Genomic DNA, 26,602 nt, shown 5'->3' on the forward strand with positions numbered 1-26,602 from the left:
ATTTAGTTTGAATTATTCACCTCCTTGCTGCTGGTCGTCCTCTTATTCCACCTTTCCCTCCAGTCCCATTATGGATCTTTCCAAGGGGATATTATTTTAAAAATCCTCTGCCCTATTGTCTGATGGCAATCTAGGGACCGAAAAAGTTACTTTGGCCACTTTTTCTCCTCCATCATCTGCCGATACCGTAAACAAGGGGAAACTTTGGGCGATACAGGATGTTTGCTAACCTGCAATTCTCACGACGCCCAATAAGAAGCGTGCGCAGCCGCCGCCGCCTGCCTTTAATTTCCGACGCTGAGTCGTCCGCTCTGCTGAGGCCCGCTCTATGATTTGGGGCCTTGGCGGAAGGAAGCGCTTTGCCTGAGAGGAAAGGTGGTAAAGGCGGTTGTTTGGGTCCGAGTGCACTGCGGGAGGTAGTTTCAGAGGAAGGGCAGAAGCCGGCCGCTATGGGGGTGCCGAAGTTTTATCGGTGGGTCTCGGAGCGGTATCCTTGCCTCAGTCAGGTGGTGAAGGAGCATCAGGTGAGCAGCTGCGGTTTGCGCTTCCCTGCTCTGGAGGGGGAAGCTGAGAGGCTGCCTAGCCGTCGCACCCGGGGCGATTCTCTTCTTCTTCGTGAGGGGCCTCTAGTGTGATGGGCAGGTCTGGCAATAAAGCCGCGCCTGCCTCTGGAATTGTTGCGTGGATCCCCACCTGGAAAGCGCCGTGGCGGAGATACCATTTTGGATTCCTGACTTGCTGGCCGTCCTTTCATTTTTCTTTTCTTTTCTTTTCTTTTTTTATTATTATTATTTGCCCGGGCTAAGAGTTTTAGGCCGCTTTCTCTTTTTTCAGGAGAGGAGAAATTGGTGGAAAACAGGAGCGAGCCCGAGAGAAGGGCTAGAACTTGCTCCTATTCAAACCCATTTCAACTTTTCTGTCCGGGTGTCTTTGACCCCTCACCGCGAATGTCAGAGGCGGTTTCTCGTTTAGGAAGAAACGCGGGTCTGGAAAGAGTTTTGTGAAACTCCCAGCGACCTGGTAGTTTTCATTTCGTGTGGGAAGCCCCTCAGAAGAGAGTGGCGGGCTCTTATTTGTAGGTGTCTGGAGCCTGCCAATTTATTTTCAGTTCTGCTTCATGGAAAAACACTCCACCTCATTAGAAATATTTTCGTTTCCTATTTAGTCCAACAGCGTGTTTAAGGAGATTATATCTCCTCTTATCAGTATTATTTTAAAATTTAAATCGGATTCACATCCTAGCATACTTAATCTTTTTAACAGACTTGGGGAAGAAAAGGAGTAGATTGCTGAAAAAGTGCAACCTGTTGGGAAAATGTAGCATTCCTCATGTCTGTTACATTAAAAATTCAATACATTTTCTTTTGTAGTGGCCAACAGTTGAAAGGCATATAAAGAATTCAAAACAAAGAATGAAGAACAATAATACAAGTGGTTATGCTGAGAAAGAGGGAAACAAACAAATAATACTGTAGTCCTAACTAGCAGAATTAACACAAGTAATCATATAAAATTCCTATTGAATCACAGTTTAGGAATAGTTTGCATAGGATATAATTAATTGTGCTAAGGCATAATACTATTAATTGATTTTGGCATATGAGTGCTGTATGAATTTAGCTAAGTGCAGTGTCATACAGTTGCAATATTATCAGTTTATTATTTATTATTATGCTTCTTAGCTTGACATTCTTTTCCTGAGGGCATCTCAGTTAAACAGTCCTGCTTTAAACCAATGTAAAATAAAATACTAGATTAAAGACAGTGCACTTTGTTTCAGAGAAATATTGTTTCTAAAAGCCATTGTAGTTTGTAATACGGTTTTATACAACCCTAGTGTTGGTAGATATGGTTTAATTCAAGATAAATTAGTTTACATATATAGCTTCTTCATTTTTGTCAGTTGTTTTATTATGACAATACAGAATAAAAATAATGGATAAAATTTAGATAAAATCCAAAATTGAATTTCTGGATAAAAATTCTTTTTAAAAGCACAGTTCTAAATGGAAATATTGCACAGACTTATTTTGTTTTTTTCCTATTGATTCTCATTCAACTATGGTCATTTAATGACCATTCAAAGTTACAACGGCACTGAAAAAAGTGACTTGTGGCCATTTTGTTTTTTATTGAAAAGTTTTACAAAGAAATTTTTCCCCCTCCATATTCCCCCACCCTTTTCCCACCCTCCTGCCCAGACTTCCCAGAGCAAAATACAGGGTATTTCAATTAATAATCATAAGGTAAATTAGCCTAACTATTCTTAAACTACCTATTCCCCCCCTGAAACCTTAACTCCACTATGCATAACACAATACTTCTAAAGTTTAACATTCATTCATAAGCTATTTGATATTTTCTTGTCTGATACTTATTTTGAATATAATCAATCCATCTTCTCCATTCCGATATGTATCTTTCTTGTGTATAGTCCTTCAGATATGCTGAAATTTTCGCCATTTCCTCTAAATTTGCTACTTTCAATGTCCATTCTTCAATAGTAGGCAAAGAGTCCTTCTTCCAATATTGCCCTACCAACAATCTAGCTGCTGATACAACAATCCGTCGTTATACCCAATAAAAACAATTGAGTAAATTTCAACCTTTTTTTCAAAATGTTCTGCATCACCCACCCAATTTTTATCCATTTTGGCCTTTTTTCACAGTTACAACCATTATAGCATCCCCATGGTCACATGATTTACATTTGGATGCTTGACAATTGACTCATATTTATGATGGCTGCAGTGTCCTGGGGTCATGCGAACACCTTTTGTGAACTTCTGACAAGCAAAGTCAATGAGGAAACTAAATTCACTTAACAATCATGTTACTAATTTAAGTGCAGTGATTCACTTAACAAATGTGGCAAGAAAAGTCATAAAATGGGACAAAACTCAGCAAATAGCAATAGCACTTAGACTTATATACAGTTTCACAGTGCTTTATAGTCCTCCCTAAGTGGTTTACAGAGTCAGCATATTGCCCCCAACAATTCAGGTCCCCATTTTACCTACCTTAGAAGGATGGAAGGCTGAGTCAACCTTGAGTCGCTCAGAATTGAACTGGAGTGATCAGTGAGCTAGCCTGCAGTACTGCATTCTAACCACTGTGCCACCTCTGCTCTTTCTCACTTATTTATCTCACAAATTTCTCACTTAACAACATAAACTTTGGGCTCCATTGTGGTCATAAGTTGTGGACTATCTGTATAGAACATTTTTGGCCTGAAAATGTATGCCTATTGCCTTTTTCTGTAATCACTTCAAAATGTAAATCCTCAAATAATTTTTAAATAAACACAGATCACTGTTTCACACTATTACATATTTTAAGTGCCTTTTGTGTTATGTTGTGTTATGTGTTATTCTCATGATCAAAGATAATAATTTTTTAATAACTTCTCCTTATTTTGTTATTTTGCTTTATTTTAATACTTTTTGTACGGATTAAAGTATTTACATACTTTGATATTAAAATAGTAAAGCAAAGTATGATGAGTTCATATACACTTGAAGCCTATAGAGAGAGCTGCTATATTGCCCTTCTTGGTGCAATAATAATTCCGAAGCCCATTTCCACAAGAAAAGGGATGAACTTTCAATATTACTCTCTTCACTGCCAATACATGAAGTAGCACAGTAATTCAAAGTCAAATGAAAGTAAAAGTAAGTGAAAGCTGACCAAATTAGGTGGGCAAAGATATAACAAGAATATGTCAAAAGCTTGGTGAGTACCTGTGTGTTTAGGAGCACAAGGTTAGATTGAATGATAACCCAATTATTTTATAGCAGAGCATAGATTTCAGCATGGGTTAGTATTATTAAAATTTAGCACTGCCCCTTAATTGTATTACATATGCAAATATTTGGAACATATTATGAAGTTCAGCATCTCCAATAAGTTTTGTAATGACAAAATTAATAGGTGTAACTATCATTGGGTTGTGTTTCTTGCATCTTAAACCAGCAAAGCACAATTGAAACCTGTTTCAATACTCTTATAGGACATTGGCTATTCTGGTAAGAGATATGCTTCAGTCAGATATGCTTTTGAAGTTCTGAAATATTTAAAACTGGAACTTCTGTGCCATTTGTTAAGATTTTACATTGTAAGGTTTTACAAGTTAATAGTATGCAAAATGTTTTGAATTGAACTATTTCAAATTAAGTAGCAATAGTCTTAACTATTGCAATGTGGTCTACATGGGCTGCCCTTGAAAAGCATCTGGAAGCTCCACTTGGTTCAAAATGCAAAGACCTATATGGTTTTGTGCAGACCGAGGTATCACCTCTCCTTCAGGAGCTGCATTGGCTCCTGATGCAACTTCTGTGTGCAATTCAAAGTGCTGGTTGTCACCTTTAAAGCCCTATATGTCTTGAGACCAGGTTATCTGAAGGACCGTCTCTTTCCAGTTACATCCATCTGACTCACTAGAGTGGGGAGGCAGGGAATGTTGTTGCAGGTTCCCACTTCTAAGGAGATAGATGTGGGATCCAGAAGACCCTTCTCCGTGGTGGCTCCTTCCTTTACATCATCTCCATGGAGATTAGACTGGCTCCTACTTTGACACTTTTTTTCAAAGGGGGGTGGTGATACTCTTTTTATATTAGTTTTTTTATTGTTTGTAAGATGCCTAGAGTCACTGAAAGTGAGTGGATGGCCATATAAATTCTCTAAATAAATAAATATGGATCTATGTAATGTGCTTTTTGAAAAGTTCTGGCACTATTAAAAAATGAAAGAGTTTAGAATTAAAGTTAATGTAATCACTACATAATTAATAATTATTACATTACATTATTATATACATTAATAATTATTAACAGTAAAAAGCTTATTTTTAGCAGTTTCTGAATTTTATTTTTAAGCAAAACTTTCATGGAAAACAGGATATATATCTCTATGAAACTTAGTTGGCTTCTTATAAGCAGAATATATTGAATATTAGCATATGTGTTTTCCAAATAGAGATATAAAATGAAATAAGATAATTCAAAGTACAATTTTCATAGAAGAAATTTAACTGAATCAAAACTTGTATTTATAGAACAACTTCTTTATTTAATGTGTTTTCTAGATTCCAGAATTTGACAACTTATATTTGGACATGAATGGCATTATTCATCAATGTTCACATCCTAATGATGATGATGTTCATTTCCGAATCTCTGAAGATAAGATCTTTGCTGATATATTTCACTATTTAGAAGTTTTATTTCGCATTATTAAACCAAGAAAAGTTTTTTTTATGGCAGTTGATGGAGTAGCTCCAAGAGCAAAAATGAACCAGCAACGTGGTAGACGTTTTAGGTATGTACATAAAATGGGTTTTTCATTTATTGTTTTCACTGGTCTCTTTGTATTTCCTGCAGACTTTGATGCAATATGCTTGTTTCTTCATAGTCTTATGATTATTTATAGGAGTGAATATAGGATTGCTCATTCAATGCTATCTTTTTTTTTTCTCTGGAAAAACTATGGAGCTTTAGAAATGTTTCCTGCTCTTGGTAACAAACTGACTTCCCTGGCCATTGGTCCCAAAGGGAAACCTAAGGGAGAAGAAGTGGTGCTGATTTCAACCCAATCATTCCTTTCTGAAGGGAAGCCATGTAGGGAGAGATAGTACAGGTGGTCCTTGCTTACTGGCCATTGAACTCATTCAGGGATGTTCAAAGTTACAGCGGTGCTGAAAAAGTAGACTTACAACTGGTCCTCGAAGTTGCTACCTTTGCAGTGTCCCCATAGTCACGTGATCATAATGCAATTGCTTGGTATCTGGTGTGCATTTACAACAGTTGCACAGTCCCCATTTGCAAACTTCACCATCAAATTTTGACAAGTGAACTAAATGGGGAAGCCAGCAGTAAGTTGCAAGTTGTGGTCATATGACATCATATTTAATGACCTGCAATGATTCACTTAATGACTGCAGCCAGAATTGATGTCATAAGTCTGCTGGGGCATGTGACATTTCACTTTACAACTACACTTGAATCATCAAGTATTTTCATCCAGTCATTTTTCATGTTTTATTGTGTTAAAGTATGCACCTTTTTAACATTTCATGGCCTACTTTCCAAAATGCAGGTTAACAAAATGGAGACCTGATATAGTTTAATTTATGCTGATGACTGACTAAAACCAGTTTCATTTTTTAATGAATAATATGGTGTAACATGGTTCCTCAAAATGGTGGTGCCTTTGTAAACTATGGTATGCCTTTCTTAGTCTAATATAGGAAATAATATAGATTTTCTATTTGGTCTTTGTCAGTAAGATTCTTTAAGTGTTTTCATCAAAGAGCTGCCAAGCAATCCCCAGGCTTACTCTCAATTCAGAGGGAGATGTTGGACTTGTTTCACAACTCCTTGGATGGTTTTATCTATATAGATTCAATGTTAACAATGTTGCCAGCTGTTCTATTTCATGCAACTTTACAGCTATACAGTAATGAAAGTTAAATAATATAAAACTTTTATTAAATTTATTTTGCTAAGGAAACTGTACATTATGTACAGTTCATCTGTGATCTTGTTCAGGAGGGGGGAGCGGACCTGGCGGGTATTATGGAGACCTGGTTGGGCCCGAAGGGAGGGGTCCCTCTGGTAGAAATGTGCCCACCAGGCTTCCAGGCATTCCATCAGCCGAGGTCACAGGGGAGGGGCAGGGCAGTAGCGGTTATTATTAGAGAAGGCCTTAGGCCGAGGGAGGCCACTGTTCCTCAGACGGCCGGCTGTGAGACCCTCCTTGTGAAGTGGAATCATGGGGTTCAGATGGGTTTGCTGATCACTACCTGGCTCCCTGCCACGTGGCAGCAGCCCTGCCCGAGCTACTCAACGTTATCGCCGCGGTGGCAGTTGATACCTCCAGACTTATGGTCATGGGGGGTTTTAACCTGCCGTCTGTGGGTGAGGCGTCTGAGGTGGCTCGGGAGTTCATGGCTTTCATGACGGCTATGGACCTGACCCAGCTAATTCATGGCCCTACTCACATGGGGGGAAACACACTGGACTTGGTTTTTGTCTCTGGACAGTGGCTGAGTGATCTCGAGATAGGGGATATAGTCATCGAGCCCTTGTCATGGTCGGATCACTCTCTCCTTCACCTTGACCTTCGAACTGCTGCACCCCGCTGCAGGGAGGCGGAACCGATAAGATGGTACCGCCCCAGGTGCCTGATGGAACCTGATAGGTTCCAGATGGAGCTTGGGCCAATCCCCGAGGTTCTGGCTCATGCCTCGACTGGAGACCTAGTGCCCGCCTGGGATAGGGCGGCCATTGGAGCTCTGGATCGAGTTGTGCCTTTGCGGCCTCTGACCCGGCGCCGATCTCACCTGGCTCCTTGGTTCACCGAGGAGCTGAGGGAGAGGAAGCACCGGAAAAGATGCCTAGAGAGTAGTTGGAGGGCCAGTCGTGCTGAATCTGACCGGACACTGGTAAGATCTCATATTAAGAATTACCTAGTGGCGATAAAAGCAGCAAAATGCACCCATTTCGCTGCTCTTATTGCGTCATCAGATAATCGCCCGGCCGCCCTGTTTAAGGTGACCCGCTCCCTGCTCCACCAGGAAGCGAGGGAGGACCCCTTGGAGGGAAGAGCCGAGGATTTTGTTCAGTATCTGTATGACAAAATCACTCAGATTTGGGAAGATCTGGACTCCGACTGGGTAGATCCAGTGAGGATGACGGAGGCAGGTCCTGAGAATGTTATCTGGGATGAGTTTGATTCTGTGACCCCTGAGGACGTGGACAGGATTCTGGGTAGACTGAACGTGACCACATGTTTATTGGACCCGTGCCCCTCCTGGTTAGTGCTGGCTTCCTGGGAGGTGACGCGAGGCTGGCTCCAGGGGATTATAAATGCTTCATTGGGCGAGGGTGTCTTTCCCGCCGCCTTGAAAGAGGCAGTGGTGAGACCTCTCCTCCAGAAGCCTTCCCTGGACCCGGCAGTATTGGCTAACTATCGTCCAGTCTCCAACCTTCGCTTTGTGGTGAAGGTTGTTGAGAGTGTGGTTGCGAGACAGCTCCCCCAGTACCTGGATGAAACGACGTATCTAGATCCATTCCTGTCGGGCTTCAGGCCTGGGTACAGCATGGAAACGGCATTGGTCACGTTGGTGGATGATCTCTGGAGGGCTTGGGACAGGGCGTGCTCCTCTGTCCTAGTCCTGTTAGATCTCTCAGCGGCTTTTGATACCATCGACCATGGTATGCTGCACCGGTTGGAAGAGTTGGGGGTGGGAGGCACCGTACTACGGTGGTTCTCCTCCTTTCTCTCCGACCGGTCGCAGTCTGTGTTGACGGGGGCAGAGGTCGACCCCGAGGCCCCTTATATGTGGGGTGCCACAAGGATCAGTCCTCTCGTCCCTTTTGTTCAACATTTATGTAAAGCCGCTGGGCGAGATCATCTGTGGTTTCGGGGTGAAGTACCACCAGTACGCTGACAACACCCAGCTGTACATTTCCACCCGAGACCACCCCAACGATGCCCTTGAAGTGATGTCCCGGTGCCTGGAGCCATACGGATCTGGATGGGGAGAAACAGGCTCAGGCTCAACCCATCCAAGATCGAGTGGCTGTGGTTTCCGACGTCCCGATATAGTCACCTGGTGCCATCGCTGACTATTGGGGGCGAATCATTGGCCCCCACGGAAAGGGCTCGCAACTTGGGTGTCCTCCTGGATTCACGACTGTCTTTAGAAGAGCACTTGACGGCCGTGACCAGGAGGATTTTTCATCAGGTTCACATGATCCGCCAGTTGCGTCCCTTTCTAGATCGGGATTCCTTACGCACGGTCACTCATGCCCTCGTCACCTCCCGTCTGGACTATTGTAACGCTCTCTACATGGGGCGGCCCTTGAGGAGCACTCGGAGGCTCCAACTGGCGCAGAGTGCGGCCGCGTGGGTGGTGATGGGAGCGACGTGGCGCTCCCATGTAACGCCTCTCCTGCGCGAGCTGCACTGGCTCCCGGTGGTCTTCCGGGTGCACTTCAAGGTTTTGGTTATCACCTTTACAGCGCTCCATGGCTTAGGACCTGGTTATTTATGGGACTGCCTGCTACCACCAATAGCCTCCCACTGACCAGTATGCTCCCATAGAGAGGGGCTCCTCCGGGTGCTGTCGGCCAAACAATGTCGACTGGCGGCCCCCAGGGGGAGAGCCTTCTCTGTGGGGGCACCTACTATCTGGAACCAGCTCCCCCCGGAGATACGGTTTTGGTTTTAAATTATTAGGGTTTTAAATTTGTTCAGCCAAATTATTTAATTTGTTTTATTCTATTTTAAATTTTGTTTTTATATGTTTTATTCTATGGCTGTTCACTGCCCTGAGTCCTTCGGGAGTAGGGCGGTATACAAATTCAATAAAATGAAATAAAATGAAAATTATGTGTGAGCAAGTGCTGGCATGGGTATTCTCCTGCAAAGTATATCTGTAATCTGAAGATATTTCTACCATACTCTCTACAGAACTGTTATGTAGACATCAGATTCTTGCAGCACTAAACTACAAAGTGTTGTTATAGGTCAGCAAGGGAAGCAGAAGACAAAATTAAGAAGGCATTAGAAAAAGGAGAAATTCTTCCAACTGAATCCAGATTTGATTCCAATTGCATTACACCAGGTAGGGAATTCTGTTATTTTGCTACATTATTCCGAATTTCTTCATTTTTTATTTATTTTCATGAGAATTGCAAGCTACATTTTACTGTTGTTCAATATTTACTGTTCTTTTCAATTAACTACTTCCATTATATACTAAAACCAATTAATAAGCAATTTCTCAATTTTACACATATATGGATTCTGTGTGCCTGAATAATCTTGTTTGATACACTCCCATTACGTTTGTCAAACTAAACTATTTTTTCTGATTAAGAAGATTTCTAATGGAGGCGATGCAGTCCCAAGGAGGTTGTATTTTCTGAAATCAGAAAATATTTGAAGTAATGTAATAGAGATGTTTATGTTTATGTTTAACTTCAACATTTATTTGTATTATAATTGTGTACATTTAACATAATTTCAAATATTAGTACTGTTAAAAATTGTGAAATCTTTTTTAAAGAAATATGTTTCCATGGTATTTGAAAAAATATTTTTTAGATTTTAGTGAATGAAAATGTAACTTTTAGATTTCTGTTATTAGGGACTGAATTTATGGCCAGGTTGCACGAACACCTGAAGTATTTTGTAAATATGAAGATTTCCACCGACAAATCTTGGCAAGGCATAACTGTCTACTTATCAGGCCATGAGGTTACTATTTACTTTTATAAGACTTCTTAAATTAATTGTTATTAATTCAACATTTATTAATTTGTTTTTTCTTTTCATTCAGACACCAGGAGAAGGAGAACATAAAATTATGGAATTTATTAGATCAGAAAAAACAAAGCCTGACCATGATCCAAACACGAGACACTGTCTCTATGGTTTAGATGCTGACTTGGTATGTTTACATGTAAACACGATTTATTTGAAAAAAAATAAATAAGATTCTTGATTATAAATGCCAATAATTGTGGTAAAAAGAGTCTCTTTAGGTTGCAAGGATTTATTTTACACACTGGATCAGGTTTGCCTGATATTTTGTAGGGTTGTATGCATTATGCAAGCAGTTTGTTTTATAGTATGCTATCCGTTGTGGAAAGGGGCAATGTTATTCTCATGGATGTCAATGAGATCTTTTGATATCAGAGTATAATAAACTGCTAGAATAACTTATTCATTATTGATCAATTTTTAAATGATTGGTTCTATTAAATTACTTCTTTTAATAGATAATGCTTGGGCTGACAAGTCATGACCCACACTTCTCCCTTTTAAGAGAAGAGGTCCGGTTTGGTGGCAAAAAATCACAAAGGTAATCTGCTGAAAAAATTGTTAAATGGTGGCAAAGGAAGTTATGCAAAACTGCTAAATAACCAAGAATACTATAATTCTTCAGTAGTAAACATTCACATTTTAATCTACAAAATGTAACATTTTAATTAGCTTACTGAACTGTATTAATTTACAGAGCAAGTGCCCCAGAAGAAACCACTTTTCATCTTTTGCACTTATCATTAATGAGAGAATATATTGACTATGAATTTTCACCAGTTAAAGTAAGTATGAGTAGATTTGCTAAAAGTTGTTGAAAGTTGTTAAAGGTTTACATGTTTAATTAATTAATTTTTTGTATCAACATTTATTTATCAGGACAAGATTTCGTTTCCATATGAAATTGAAAGAATAATAGATGATTGGATTTTAATGGGCTTTCTTGTTGGAAATGATTTTATTCCTCATCTACCTCATTTTCATATTAACCATGATGCATTGCCGCTGCTTTATAGAACATACATGACTACATTGCCTGAACTTGGAGGTAAGCTATCTCACATAGTTACTGCAAGATGTATAGTAGGCCCTGCTACAGAGGTAGAATGGGAAAGAAAATAATTATTTTAATCTTGATATCGTGGTCTGTATCATGCTGGAAGTTACATTTTTTCTTTCCATTTCGTGGATTGGATTCTGTAGACAATACTGGTAGCCGTTTACTGACTATCATAGTTGGCTCTGAAATCTTGGTTGTCAAGCAAAGGGTCATTAAGTGAGATGCCAATGTGACCCCTTCACTCAACAACTGTAATCCCAATTGTCATTAAGCAAGTGTCTCAAGGGTTAAAGGAGACTGGTAGGTTTGGCACAGACCACACATGAGCTAGGATGGTGGCTCAAAGCTGTGGTTGCCCCACCCAGGTTCTGCATTTATTTTTTTAATGTACAGCAAAAAGCACATGGATAATGGATCCTGGTCCTCCTGGCTTGGGCCTAAAATAAAGGCTAAAGCAGTTTTGGCCAGCTGCCACTTCTCTAGCCATCAGGTTTAGAACCACTGAGGAAAACCATTCAATTCCCTACACCTATTTTTCCTCTGATCTAAGCACCCTGCAGAGTGGCACATAATGTTCTGCCCCAGCTACGGACCCCAAAGAACACAGCACACACAAAGTCTGTACAAAACTTAAATTTACTAAAATAACTTCGTCTTTTCCAAACAAAGGCTGTTAAGAAACTTTCTTAAAACTTTCTGTTTTTAGATAGCAGAACATATGTTCTGAGTATATACATTCTTGTTTTTCTTTCCGTAGAGAATCTGAATAGCTACTACTGTTTCAGAAACAGCCTACAAGAAACCAAAGATAAAGTAATCACAATCTTACTAAGGTTGGCAGAAAGCCCAGAAGCAATTTGCAGAGAATCCAAACCCGAAGGAGAATGAACTAAAGTTGTTCCCTACAAATTGCTTCAGTTGGCGTTCCTCCTTAAATAGGCTAAGGGAGTGGCCAATTAGCCCCAAGCCTTACTTTTGAGGAGACCTCCTCCTGAGGAGCCACTCCTGCCTTTTGGCAGCTCTGCGTGCCTGTGCATTGAGAAGAGGCTCCTCTTCTTCGTTCTCTTCACTTAAAGGAACTTCTGGAGGTTCTGAAAGCCCTGGCTGAATCCCTGCCTCTGGCACCACATCTTCTCCAGCCTCCTCATTGTCTGACTCGAGTGCCAGCTGCCCAGACTGCTGGCACAGCACCACACCAGCCTCCTCGCTGTCAGAATCAGCTACAATTCACACAGGCTGCTGACGGGCCACAACACATAACTAGTGCTGGGCATAGCCCTAAAATAAAGAACTGGCTCTGTGGCAGCTTTGGTAAAGAAGATCTGGCATGACCAAGAACTGTTTTGGAAAGGTCTTATCGGCCTTTCAACAAGAGTAGAAAAGTTCCTGAAAGTCAGTGGTACCAGACATGGGTTACCTGTAAAGAAGATGACCTTAAGGAACTTATGCAAGCATGTTGCCAAGGCAAAAGGAAAAGAATAAAACATTGTCTGAGTTCAAAACATTGGAAGCAGCTCAAATAGGCACTTCCCTAATTCACTTAATTAAAGAGGAAGAAGAATGCAAAAATCAATGATTCTCTTGTTATTTGTGGAGCTGATTTTTTTGACCTGATCTACTCAGTAGATCCTCATTTGCATGCATTTGTGTTCCACTGGCATTGGAGGAAAAAGTGATATTGTGCCCCGTTTAGCAGCATCCCGTGCTTTTCCAATCTGATCTAAATAACAGTGGAGAGCTGCAGGGAAAAAAGGCATCTGTGTTTATTAGTATGCTATCCCCATTCTTCAATGGGAAGCCCCCACAATTCCTTTATTGAACTGAAGAAATAAGTATAGATCATTTTTTAAAACGGTATCAGGGCTAGAAACACAGCTCATTGTTGTAAATATTAATTCTTCTTCTGTTTCTTAGGTTATATAAATGAAAGTGGGCACCTCAACTTGCCCCGCTTTGAGAAATACCTTATAAAATTGTCAGATGTAAGTATGTATTCTTTGTATTATATAAAATTAAAGAAATAGCATTAGAATTAATTAAGAAAGGAACTTCTCAAGCCTAGCTCTTGAAAAAGTTTTTGTTCAATATTTTTGTAAATATCTGCCTAATTACTATCTATGGTGCTTTATACATTTCCAATGTACGCTAGAATCTGGCTGAACTCATTCTGATATTTCAAGTCTAGAACCCTCTCTCTTTTAGCTTGAGTGTAATCCAGAAAGAGGAGTCCAAATGACACCTTGTGTTAGGTGAGTGATTTGCAAGTATTCAGGGGATCAGTCTTGATGGAAAATAGTATTTAAGCCAGTGGAGTAAATTAGTAGCCAGGCCCTCAGCTCGACTTTTGATTACTCTGCTTTTACCTGGAGGGATGCATTAACTGTACCTCTGGGTGCCTGAAACAATATTTTCAAGAACTGTTTATTAAATCTCTAATAGCCTATAATGTGGAAATGGCACCACTTGAGCACCATAGAATATTTGAGCCATGGCAACACAGTTTCAGAGCTGCTGGTATGCAATCTCTCTCTTTTGTGCAAGTGAATTTCATAATGGCTGCTGTACTTTTTGTGCTTCTGAAGTGATTCATTATTCTGAAATTTATCAGAATAAATAAATAAACATTTGATCACAACTGCCTTTATAGAAACTGGAGTGAACTGAAATGTTAGTCTCTTGACAACAGTATCTAGGAAGTTTAAAGTATCCTTACCTTGTATGAGATAGACCTGTTTGCAAGATTTTTCTCCTATGTTAATTACCCAATAATCTATGTTCAGCTCAAAGGACAATGCTTATATTTGCTTGATTTAATATTTGTCATCCACATTGCTGGTAGGAAAATTCCATAATTCCCCAGTGAAACAGCAACTGACCATCTGGATAAACAATATGCCTGCATTTCTTTTTTTTAAGAATTGGTGTGCTAATAATCCTTCTTTTAAGATATAACCTTGTTAGCTTAGAACAGACAATATTCCAGGGAGTGCAGAAACTTGGATTTAAAAGTTTCAAAATTATAGTGTATATTCATAATTATATGCATATAATTATTTACTTTTGTAAGGGGTGTGAGAATATATCAGAAGCGTTCTAGGGATGCAGGGTATTAGAAAAGGTTAGAAACCCCTATCTTAGAAGAAAATACTCTTTTGAGCTGACAGGTAATTTGAGCTTTCCATAAGGTTACCATAATTCTTTTGATTACCTTTCAATACTTAATACTTGTTTGCTTCAGCCTTATGAATTTGTTACTATACTATTTTTGCATATAGTATTTGGTTAACTGTATGTGGTCCTTTTTGTTTTTAAACTTTGTCTGTAAAACAGGTTATGGAATGACTGATGGCTTGTTTTTCCTTCCCTTTATGTTAATAGTTTGATCGTGAACACTTCAGTGAAATCTTTGTAGATCTAAAATGGTTTGAAAGCAAAGTTGGTAATAAATATTTAAATGAAGCAGCTGGTATTGCAGCTGAAGAGTCAAAAAAACAAAAAACCCTCAAGGTTGGTATTTTGAGATAAACTATAGAACTCTTGTTTTTTGAATGAGAAATTAATGTTTAGTGCTTACTACATGTAAAGATGTTTACTGTATTTATTCCTAAATATATATGTGGCCCTTACGACAGCAAGAGAAATGCCTTGAGCAAATTTGCTGGAAATACATCCTTAGGAATTAAGGAAGAGATTATGCATCATGATCAAAGGATTGAATTAACCAATGAAGCAAATTTCATTGTTAAATGGTTCTCTGTGATGAGAAATGTGAGATTCTGAACTTAGGAAAAAACAGATGTACAGATAAAAAACAAGTATCTGGCATAGTAGAAGTGTGAGGAGCATCTGGGAATCTTGGCGACCATAGATTAAACATGAGCTAGTAATGTGCGGCAGCTGCCAAAAGAGCCAATTCAGTTTTGGATTGTATCGGCAGATATAGTATTAAGATCACAGGAAGTACTACCACTCGCGATCAGATCATTACTGGAATACTGTTTCCAGTTCTGGTCTCAACCATGCAAAAAGATGCTGTGACACTGGAATAGGTGCAAAAAAAAGTGACATGGATGGTAAAGGGCTTGGAAGCTCAATCCTATGCTTAAAGGAACTTGTTATGTTTGGCCTAAAGAAGAGAAGACTGAGGAGATATGATAGCAGCTTTAATACATGAAGGATGTTGTACGTATGGATTTATTCTCCATAGCATCCATGGGTAAGACTAAAACAGTTCATGAAAGCTTAGCAGGGAAAGATTGAAATAAGAACGAATTTCCTGATTGCAAGAGCTATTGTGCAGTGAAACAGCCTGCCTTCTAAATTTGTGAATGCTCCATCACTAAAGGTTTTCAACAAAAGATTAGGGAGCTATTTGTTCAGGATGGTATGAGTATCCCTGCACTGGGCAAGGGGTTGGATTAAATGACTTCAGAAATCACTTTCTTTGGTTCTGTAATTTATTCTCATTAAATAGAAAGTGGTACTTACTAAACTCTTTAAAGTTTACATATCAGGCTTGTCAAGTTGTTTTCTGATGGACTGCAATTGTTTAGATAACAATTTTGGCAAGATGACAGTGTGGTTTCTGTCCATAGAGCAAGCAGTTTTCATTCTCACCTATTCTTTAGCATTTGGTCCTGAGAAATACATTTAAGTATAGTTTTAGGGGACCTAGTAACTACTAGGAGAAAATTAAAAGCTGAAGTTTACACATGTGATACTGGATTTTGCTTTTTTTTTCCTTAAATGTAATTAGAGAAGTGTTGAATTTCATTGGTACATATTAGTGAGGTCTTTTATTTCTATATTGTTTGTTTTAGTTTTCGCTGTCTGTTTATGTGAGTTTGAACAGTTTTAATAATTTTTACTGAATTTTTGGAGGTTTTTTTTTTAATAAATTCCTAAGAAACTTATAAATCTAATAAATTTAATTGATTAATTAAATATTCATTTCCAAGTTGGTGTGTTTGGACCTTATTGCACTTTCTGAGTGTTTGTTGAAATAATGCTAAAAATGAACAATTTGGAGCTTTGATTTGTTTTTGTTTTCTTCATTATTAAAGTGTCATTCTTAATTTTGGGCTAAATCCAATATTATAGGAGAAGATAATTTTTTCTTCTTCTATTTTTCTTCAAGACCTCCAAATTGGCTCTGCAGGTAACCCTAACCATCAGAAGCAATTTGTGAGATGTCCAAGGATGTAATGAAAGTGCCGTTATTTAGACTTTTCCTTTCTATAGTATTGTGGTATTAATACTACTTTGTTAATTCAAAAGTATGAATTATAATGTCAACAGGCTCAGGAAAATGTTATATGCTTGGATGCTTTAGAGAAAACTGACAATGGACATGTAGAGGCTTCAAAAAGTAAGTTCAGAAATACTGTTCTGTTCATACTTTGACCTATAGTCTACCCACAAGAGGGTACAATTATTTTGAATGTATTGGCTAATATGAATTTTTATACTTTTGCTTCTTGTGTTTCTGCAAAACTTATATAAAAAATAATATATTATATTATAGAGAGGGCTGGCAACTTGGGTGTTCTCCTGGATGCACGGCTGTCTTTGGAAGATCACATGACGGCCGTGGCCAGAGGAGCTTTCTATCGGGTTCGCCTGATGCATCAGTTGCATCCCTTTCTGGACCGGGATGCCCTGCGCACGGTCACTCATGCCCTCGTCACGTCCCGTCTGGACTACTGCAACGCTCTCTACATGGGGCTCCCCTTGAAGAGCACTCGGAGGCTCCAACTGGTCCAGAATGCGGCCGTGCGGGTGGTTATGAGTGCGACTCAGCGCACCCACGTAACACCCCTCCTGCGCGAGCTGCACTGGCTCCCGGTGGTCTTCCGGGTATGATTCAAGGTGTTGGTTACCACCTTTAAAGCGTTCCATGGCTTAGGACCGGGGTATATACGAGACTGCCTTCTGCCATCAACAACTTCCCACCAGCCAATATGCTCCCACAGAGAGGGGCTCCTCAGGATGCCGTGGGCCAAAAAATGCCGACTGGCGACACCCAGGGGGAAAGCCTTCTCTGTGGGGGCACCAGCCCTCTGGAATGAGCTACCCCTAGAGCTTCGTCTTAGCCCCGACCTGCACACTTTTCGCCGCGCCCTTAAGACCCTTCTGTTTCAGCAAGCCGGACTGGCCTAGTACGAATTTTAAAATGGGTGTATGTGTGTTTTAATTTGCGGGCCAAATTTTTATATTCGATTTTAATTGGTTTTAAATTTTATAAATCTATGTGTTTTAATATGGCTGTACACCGCCCTGAGTCCTTCGGGAGAAGGGCAGTATAGAAATCTAATAAACTTGAAACTTGAAACTTAATATAATATAATTATAATTTAATATAAAAGATTATTCTCACATGGCAAACAGAGCTACGTAGTTTATATTAACTTCTAATATATAAGTTAAATAAAACCCCTATATTTGCCTATGTTTTGCTGCCAGTTAGGTACTGTATTTTTCGCACTATAAGATGCACTTTCCCACCCCAAAAAAGTGAGTGGAAATGTCTGTGTGTTTTATAGAGCAAATGTTGGGGGGGAGGGGGTTTGGTGCCTGTCACCACTGCCATTGTGTGTCCCGCTGTCACCTGTCACCGCTGCTGCTGTTCGCCGGCGGCAGGGAATGCTGGAGCCTTCTCTGCCAAGCAGCTGATTGGCGGTTGGATCGATCTCCCAGAATACCGCTGATCAGTTGTTCTAGTGGTGGGGATCGCTGCCGCCTATCACCACTGTTGCCTACCACCAATCACTGCTGCTGCTGCTGCCATTTGCCACCGCCGATCGCCGAATGGCGGCAATAGGTGGTGAACGGCAGCAATCAGCAATGATCCCCACCGCCTAAAACAGCTGATCAGTGATATTCCAAGATGCCAATCCAACCGCTGATGCTCAACAGTGAAGGCTCCAGTGTTCCCTGGTGGCAGTAACAGCTCAGCTCAGTTGACCAGTAGTGAGTGCAACAGAGCTGAGCCCTGACGAGCTACGTGCTGGGGCTGTGATAACGTGTTGAAGCTGATCAGGCTATTTGCTGTTTGCTGCAAGGACACTAGCTAGATGAATACCAGATGGATACTGGGAGGCAGAGGCAGATTTGTTTTTCTTGTTTTCCTCCTCTAAACTAATGTGTGTCTCATGATCACGTGTGTCTTACAGTTGAAAAAATACCGTATTTTATATGTGGATATAAAATAAGTATAAGTAATTATATTAACAACCTGCTATCAGTGAAAAAAATTTCCTTATATTAGGCATCTTCCAGTCATTTCACACAACATTAGGATTTAGTATACTTTAAGAACACTAAAATTATATAAACTCTTTTCTGCGCTTTTATTTTATCCGTAATATCATATTAGACATTTTACTTTATTGACATCAAACCCCAATCAAATACTTTAGCTATTGGAAGACTTTTCAGATACTTTACATAGTGAATGTATCATGCTCTTATCAATTAAATGGAAGTGAGATTTGCAGCTCAGTTGACTGAAGAAAATTATTTTTCCAATTCAGAATTAGAAAATTCGCATTTGGTACAATAGTATTACTGCATTATGTATTGCTTATGTATATTTCTGAGATAGCTGACTGTGGTAAACATGATACTGCTGAATATGGATTTTATATAGCCTGAATTAACAGAGCTGTTTATGTTGTTGGTTTGAGCTCTGAGCTTGGCCATTTGGTTGCAAACATTTCATCCCCAAATGCTCCCCCAGACAAGCACAATCCAAAGCGCACTAAAGATCATGTCTCCTCAAATCGGGACGAAACATTTTCAACCAAATCGCCAAGCTTGGAGCTTAAACCAACAACATAACTACCAACCTGAGCTACTAATATTCAAAGACCTTTCAGAGCTGTTTATATCTTAACACATTTAATGTATACCATGTCAATTTTAAGAACTAGTATTTTCTGCAGGATAGTGTTAATAGTTAAATAACAAGTATTGTTCAATTTTGTGTCTCTTTTAGCAGCAGTAGAAGATGAACTGGAAGATGAGGGTTTGTTTGAAGCAGAATTTAGACAATACAAACGAACATATTATATGACAAAGATGGGTGTAGAAGTTGTTTCAGAGTAAGTGTTAGCATTAAAGTATTGTAAACTTTTGCTACGAAAAACTTTCCAAAATATCCCAGCTGCTTGATGGACACAGTTGCTTAGCTATTTTTAAATGCATAACTTCTTATTTCTGTCCATCGTGTGTGTTTGTGGCTTTTTTTTAGTGACTTTCTGGCTGACCAGGCAAAATGTTATGTCCAGGCAATACAGTGGATATTGCATTATTACTACCATGGGGTTCAATCATGGAGCTGGTAAGCTAATGATTACAAAATAAATTATATATCATATACTTACATATTTTAGGTTAATTTTTTTACAGTAAAAGACTTTAGAAAGCCAACCCCTTCTAGTTCTTTCTCAACCTGTATCTTACTCTCAGTATTATGTTACTTGAATTATCACTCAAATGACATGTTATTTCAGATGTCTTTTTCCTACCTTCAGCTTTTTAATTGAATAAGCTCAAGATAATGATTTTCATACATCTATGCACTTTAAAGAACTGAAATAATACATTACTTCCTTCTAGGTACTACCCTTTCCATTATGCACCTTATCTCTCAGATATTTGCAATATCGGTGAACTGAAGATTCATTTAGATTTAGGAAAACCATTTATGCCATTTGAACAACTTCTTGCAGTACTTCCTGCAGCTAGCAAGGATTTATTACCGAAATGTTACCAGGTAGGTTGCAATATTTTGATAAAGTGTGCATTTGTATTGGTATGTATAAGGAGAATTTTAATTCATTCACATTATGCTCATATGAAAAGTAAATATCCTTTTGAAATGTTTGACTTTGTTTGGAATATTTCAACATGCAGTTATTTGAACTTTATTTTAACAATATTGATGGATAAAAAGTTATATAACAAATACCGTGTAACATTTATATTTGTATTTCGTTATGTAATTTAAATAAGCATAAATGCAAATTTTGCATCTGGAATAAGCAAGTACACCTCCCCCCTACAGCCCATTTCTCTTTGTTTTCCAAACTTTCCTTGGTGGATTTACTCAAATGTTTAAGATCAATGTGATTTTGCAAGGTTCCTTTTCAGTTGAGTCTTGGTTTTCTGACAGATGATTTCATATTCTCCTCAATACACGCTCCAATACAATGAAGAATTCATAGTGGATTTTATTATGGTAAACTCGTCTGATGTAACAAAACGGCCCCAAACCATAATATTTCCACCTCAATTGGTAGTATGTTCTTCTGGTGAAGTACTGTATTTCAGGGGTATCAAATTCAATTTCATTGAGGGCCACATCAGGGTTGTGTTTGACCTTGGGGGAAGGCAGCTCGATGTCACTCGTGTGATCAAATGCCACTTTTACTAGTAGTTTCTTTTGCTAGCAGCGCTCTGCCGGCAAAAATGGATCTCATGAGGGAGCTGAAAGCAGCCAAAAACGGAGCCCGGGAGAGCTGCAAATGGCCCTCCCAAGCTCTGTTTTCTCTGGCAGAGGCACCACGTTTCCAGGGCAGCCCCGTGGGCCGGATCTAAGCACCCCGCAGGCCGGATCCAACCTTGAGTTTGACTGCTGTATAAAGTGGGTACTATGGCCAAATAATTCCATTTCTGCTTTGTTTGTCCAGGGCACATTGTTCCAGAAATCCCACTTTTTTCCCTAAATGTTCATGAGCAGATTTTAGTCTTGCCCTGATTTTCTTTCAGGTCAGCAAAGATTTCCTTCTGGCACACCTCCCATGTAGATCTAATTTATCTAGCTTCTTTTTAGTGGTAGACTCATAACGTTTGACATCAGTGGTGATGAGAGCTACCTCTAGGTCATGAATCAATTTCTGGAATTATTAGCATGTTGTTTCAGCATGTTGCATTCTATTTTTTGTCTGGGACAGTCTGGGCAAGTTGGCATTTGTTTGAAATCTTTTCACTTGTAGATGAAACAAGTGGAACCATTCTAGACAGTGGAATGGTTAATGTTTACTTGTTTGGCAGTCTTTTAAAATGCCCTTCCAGATTCATAGGTATCTGTAACCTTTTTCAAGATCTCAGAGATTTCTTTTGATATAAGCATGGTGATACCACACACTTCGAAAAAGAGCAAATCAAACTAAATGTCTGATGTTTAAATAAGACATGTTCTTTCCAGACCTTCTTTACTAAGACTCTGTTCATTTGCATCTGATCTAATTAATTTGCATTGTATTTGGCATTGTGATAAATGTAGAGGTATTTTTGCTTTGTCCACATGCAAAATTTGCATTTAAGTTTATTTAAATTACCGAATGAAGTACAAAATATAAATGATGTGTGATATTTATTATATTATAAATATAATAAATGATGAAATATAATATTGATGAAATGAAGATCTAATATCTACATATTGAAACATGTTGAAAAAGTAAAAAGTTTCAATGAGATATACTTACTTTTTCATATTATTATATATAGATATATTAGTTCAGTACTATTATTACATAATTGATCCATACTTTGATTTGTTTGCCATTTCTGCCATATACATTTAATTTTTATATTAGTCATCTTGTTTAATATAATGTTTAAATAATATGAATTTTTCTTTCCTCTCAGCATTTAATGACTAGTGAAGAGTCTCCCATTATTGAATATTATCCAACAGAATTTAAAACTGATTTAAATGGAAAGCAACAAGAGTGGGAAGCTGTAGTTTTAATCCCATTTATTGATGAGGTGAGACCTTTATCATTTTTATTATTAGTATTATTACAGTATTTATCATATATTTGACCAATTTAAAAGATAATAAAAACATGTGTCCTGTTTGTTCCTATACATCTCCTAAGTATGATTCTTATTTGGTATTTTCCTGTTCAATACCAATTTAACTCAACTGTGTATGGAATAGGCAGTCTGTACCAGAATGAATGTCACTAATATCACAAGGGACAATTATTTTAATTTAATAGTCATACATTTCAGCAGGTCAAATTAGCATAAATTTAAATTAGCATAGTTAGTAGATACCTGGCATGTGACCTTGTAGTAACTTGTTCCATTGATTTATAAGCAAACCTGACTCAATCCAGTATTTTTAACATGTTTTCATAAGATTCTAAAAGTATATGATTTCTACATGACTACAAAATTATGTCTTTTATTTTTAGAAACGATTATTAGAAGCCATGGCACCAGGCAACAAATTATTGAAAGCAGAAGAAAAGCAAAGAAATAGACACAGTGAATGCCTAATGTGCTTATATGATAGAGATAAAGAATTCCGATATTTATCACCATGGCCAGAAAAGTTCCTTTCCATAGAAAAGTGTCATACGAGGTAAGTCTATAGAATTTTGTTATCAATGAAAAGAATAAATTAAAAGTGGAGGGATAAATGCACCACCCTGAACCTCTGAAGGAAACACAGAATATTAATCTAAGAAATTATATAAATGAAGTATTGCTTTTTTTTTTACATTGCTACTTTTTCTTAGCAACTGAAATTTTGGGCTCAATCGTGGTTATATTGAGAACTACCCATAGCTGTATAGAAAGTATTTGGCTTCAACATTATTATTTTGCATACTTGTGTTCAAAGTTATTACCCCACCCTCAAAACATCAATGTCTTCATGATCTGCCTTTAATGCTGATTAATGGTTTAATTTATTTTCTTTCTTTCTTTTATGTAGGTGTGAAGCTGTGTCTATGGATGCTTGGCATGTGGATATAGCTGATAATAAAATAACTCAATTAGATACTGAGAAGTTATATTTTTGTGGCTTTCCTACTCTAAAACACATTAATCACAAGGTAAAATGCAAGTTTTTGTTGTAGTTTGTTTTTTAATGTAGGAAACCTAATGGCTGACATTAATTGTATATGCAAGAATACTATTTTTGCTCTGTTTGATTACATTTATGAATGGGAGGGAGGGTTATGAATAGCAGAAACTCTTTAGTGATCGATTATTACGAAGGACTAATAGTGCTGTTGCAAAAAAGATATGCTTTTGAAGCTTAGTTTTAACTTTGTAAGGCTACTTGTTTGGTGATATGTATCCTTTTTCTAATGTCAAACCGAGTGGCTCTCTTCTCTCTAGCTCTGCCCATTTCTATTTCCTCTTACTTCCTCTCCATCCAAATTTGTTTTTTCTTTTCTCAAAAGCCCATCTTAATTCTTCTTTTTTTGCTATTTCTGTTGAAAAGAAAAAGAGAATGTATGTAGGTGTACTATGTTTCTGGGTGTGAGGGTAGCTTGAATGGATTTGAAACGGATATATGGGTTCAGTTGGCTTGTTTACTTACTGGTAGCTTGAACTAAGTATAACTTCATTTTAATTATTTTAGTCATGGACCTTACTATTAGTGAGAGACTGACTGAAGTGTAGTTTTGGTACATATGAATATATACATCAGAACTATATATTCTTTGTGTTTGTGAGCATAACCTATATTTTGTGTATTTGTGTAATATGCACATGCATATATGTGAATATATAAGCATGTCACATGCAGCAGAGGAATTTTAAGGAGTTGGGATCCCTAGCATTATTATGATATTTCCCAGGATTTTGTTTTTGTTCCTATTATCTTCTTTCTGGGTAAATAACGTCTTTCTTCCTTTGTCCTAGTTTGGTCTGAAAAAAAGTGGAGTGCAAGTATTTCAGCAAAGCAGTCATGGAGAAAATATGTTGCTGGAAATTATAGCTGCAGAAGACTCAGAGGAGTTGGTAAGTATTTAGTTTTCTCAAACTTATTTTGTAGAAATAATACTCTTTGTAGTTTGGATTTCAGCGTGCAGCCTGAGAGTTTTATGTTATCTGTATTACACCACATTAATAGTAAATTAATTTAATTTAATAAACATTATTAATGCATCACTTAAACAACTGGTTCGAAAACTATAGTAATTAAAACCTTTCTGAGAGTCTGATATGATAATACTTCAATTGAGGAACACAAATCATCATTACCTGTCCACAGTTCTACCATATGTAAAGTAAATTCTGAGGTTAATGGACATATTATTGAATTTAAGTCAAAAGTATATGCCATTGGGGATTGATAACTTCATTTTGAAAATAGTATAGTGATAATATTGTGGGCAAAATTTGGGAAGAAGTTTGTGACTAAAAGAATCTGGCTAGAAGCTATATGGAGTACAGAATACAAATAATTAAAAACACTTATCTGAGTATTGATTTCCTTGACTGTTGATTTATTTATAATTGAGTTGATCTTAGAAACTAGTATTAACTTAGTTTGTTCTTTTTTGAAGAGAATTCTTGTGTTTCCACTACATGTACTGGTGATAACTTGAAAGGATATAGTAATATGCTATTTTAATGCTTGTTCTAAATGTTGAACTATGATTCCATTGTGTAGGAAATGCTAAGTTTTGGACATCGTCTTGTCACCAAAAGAACGTCCACATTTTTACTTGCAGCACTAATTTGCTGACTTAAATCTATATTTGATGTGAAAAGAATGCAGAGGCTATGTTCATCTTGGCAGACCTGGGAATAAGCTTCACAAAAGAAAGAAAGTGGTCATAAAATTAGCCAACACACCTGTAGATCTGAGGTTGTTAGTGCTATTATTTCTACATCTAAAATCTGGTGTGTTTGCCTGTTGATCTGCATAATAGTTCAAAAGGGCCTAATGTTGTGACAATCTTGCTACGAATGTTTAAAATAAGGCATATCACCAAAGTTTCACTGACAAATCTAAATCATATAAAAATAGAATATGCATCAAGTATATTAAATACATGTATTTATGAATTGTTATACATAAATAATTATAAACAGAATCAAACTAGAACAAAATGTAGCTTTAATTATTAAATTTAATTACAGGTAGTCCTTACTTAACAACCAGAACTGTGATTGGAAACTCCATTGTTAAGCAACATGGTCATTAAGTGAGACATCATATGACTGCACCAGACTTATGACACCACTTCCTTTGCACTTGTTAAGCAAGACATAATATAACCATAACTTGCAACTTTATTGCTGGCTTCTCCTTTAACTCTGCTTGTTGGAAGCCAGCTGTGAAGCATGTAAATGGCAATCACATATGGGCTGCTGCCATGGTCATAAATTCCTGCCAGTTGAAAAACACATGAATTTTGATCACATGATGCTGTGATGTTCATAAGAGTGAGGGCTGATTGTAAAATTGCTTTTTCAGCATCATCATAACATCAAACGAGCTAAAAAGAAAGTTGTTATGTGAAGACTACTTGTAGCCATTTTATTTTTTTAAAAAAAGGTTTATGTAACCTAATATACAAATGTAGGGATGGAATTTTTTTTTTGCTGCACTAAATAATTATTTTTCTCCTGTAGGATATAGAAAAAGTAGCCAGTTTGATACTTGGGAAATCAATCTTTGTTAACTGGCCACATCTTGAGGAAGCCAGAGCTGTTGCTGTATCTGATGGTGACACTAAGTAAGAGACTAATTTGGAAGAGTTATTATTTAGGTCTATATATGTATCTTTTAAGGCTAAACTTCAGAAGATAGATGTTGAAACAAAAGTTTATAATTTTTTTTTAAAAAAAAACCATGTTAAAACAAAAATGTAAGAAGCTCCAAGAATGTGTTTTTACTTTCAATTTGTGTTACTAGCAAATTAATTTCAGTTTCACCTAGTACCTTAAGGACATTGACAAATAATATATTTGTTAAGATACTGGCCTAGAAACCAGAGACTGAGTTTTAATCCCACTTTACGCATGAAAGCCAGCTGAGTAACTTCCTCTCAGCTCAACTCTTCTCACAGGGAGAAAGTGGGGAAAAAGAGGGGAAGGAGTATTATGAATGTTCACTGCTTTGAGTTACTCATAAAGGTGGGATAAAAATATAATTAATTAATAAAATATGTAATAGGGTTGGTTAAACTGCTAGGTTCTTATTGCTTTCTGAACTTGGGTTGCTTTCCTGCAGACATTTCATTACCACAAACTAGGTATCATCAGTGTATGAAAAGTGATGTTTGCTGATTCTTATATATAGTAGCTTGTTCTTGTCTTGGTTGGGATGTGGTTTCTTACTTAATAGTTATTTGATTAGGATATTGTTTCTTTCCTGATTGTTTATTGAGGGCAATTTCCTGCTTATATGGGTGCTGGTTATAAAGGGAATGTGCCATGAGCTGTTTC

At 37.9% G+C, this 26,602-nt stretch overlaps 2 protein-coding genes across 2 annotated transcripts in view; both read left to right on the forward strand.

Annotated features, from left to right (window-relative positions):
- Window positions 1-337: 337 nt before the first annotated feature.
- Window positions 338-19,495, forward strand: LOC139318807 (5'-3' exoribonuclease 1-like). The gene is made up of 12 exons (XM_070946425.1): window positions 338-524; window positions 5,084-5,316; window positions 9,531-9,628; window positions 10,154-10,263; window positions 10,346-10,456; window positions 10,788-10,870; window positions 11,027-11,114; window positions 11,209-11,377; window positions 13,304-13,371; window positions 14,768-14,896; window positions 16,688-16,757; window positions 19,386-19,495. Exons 1-12 carry the CDS (start codon window positions 450-452, stop codon window positions 19,493-19,495), a joined length of 1,344 nt encoding a protein of 447 aa, XP_070802526.1. The 5' UTR covers window positions 338-449.
- Window positions 19,496-19,708: 213 nt separating this feature from the next.
- The window catches only part of LOC139318383 (5'-3' exoribonuclease 1-like), a 46,219-nt gene continuing 39,325 nt past the window's right edge, over window positions 19,709-26,602 (forward strand). Inside the window, exons 1-7 of the mRNA XM_070945809.1 lie at window positions 19,709-19,730; window positions 20,044-20,165; window positions 22,046-22,165; window positions 22,600-22,769; window positions 23,124-23,244; window positions 24,065-24,163; window positions 25,787-25,890. Of these exons, the coding sequence (XP_070801910.1) occupies window positions 19,709-19,730; window positions 20,044-20,165; window positions 22,046-22,165; window positions 22,600-22,769; window positions 23,124-23,244; window positions 24,065-24,163; window positions 25,787-25,890 (758 nt within the window). The remainder of the gene's footprint in view (window positions 19,731-20,043; window positions 20,166-22,045; window positions 22,166-22,599; window positions 22,770-23,123; window positions 23,245-24,064; window positions 24,164-25,786; window positions 25,891-26,602) is intronic.

The sequence above is a fragment of the Pituophis catenifer genome, unplaced genomic scaffold, assembly GCF_029215685.1.
Source record: "Pituophis catenifer annectens isolate HBS135680 unplaced genomic scaffold, rPitCat1.0.hap2 SCAF_6, whole genome shotgun sequence".
NCBI classification, from domain to species: domain Eukaryota; kingdom Metazoa; phylum Chordata; class Lepidosauria; order Squamata; family Colubridae; genus Pituophis; species Pituophis catenifer.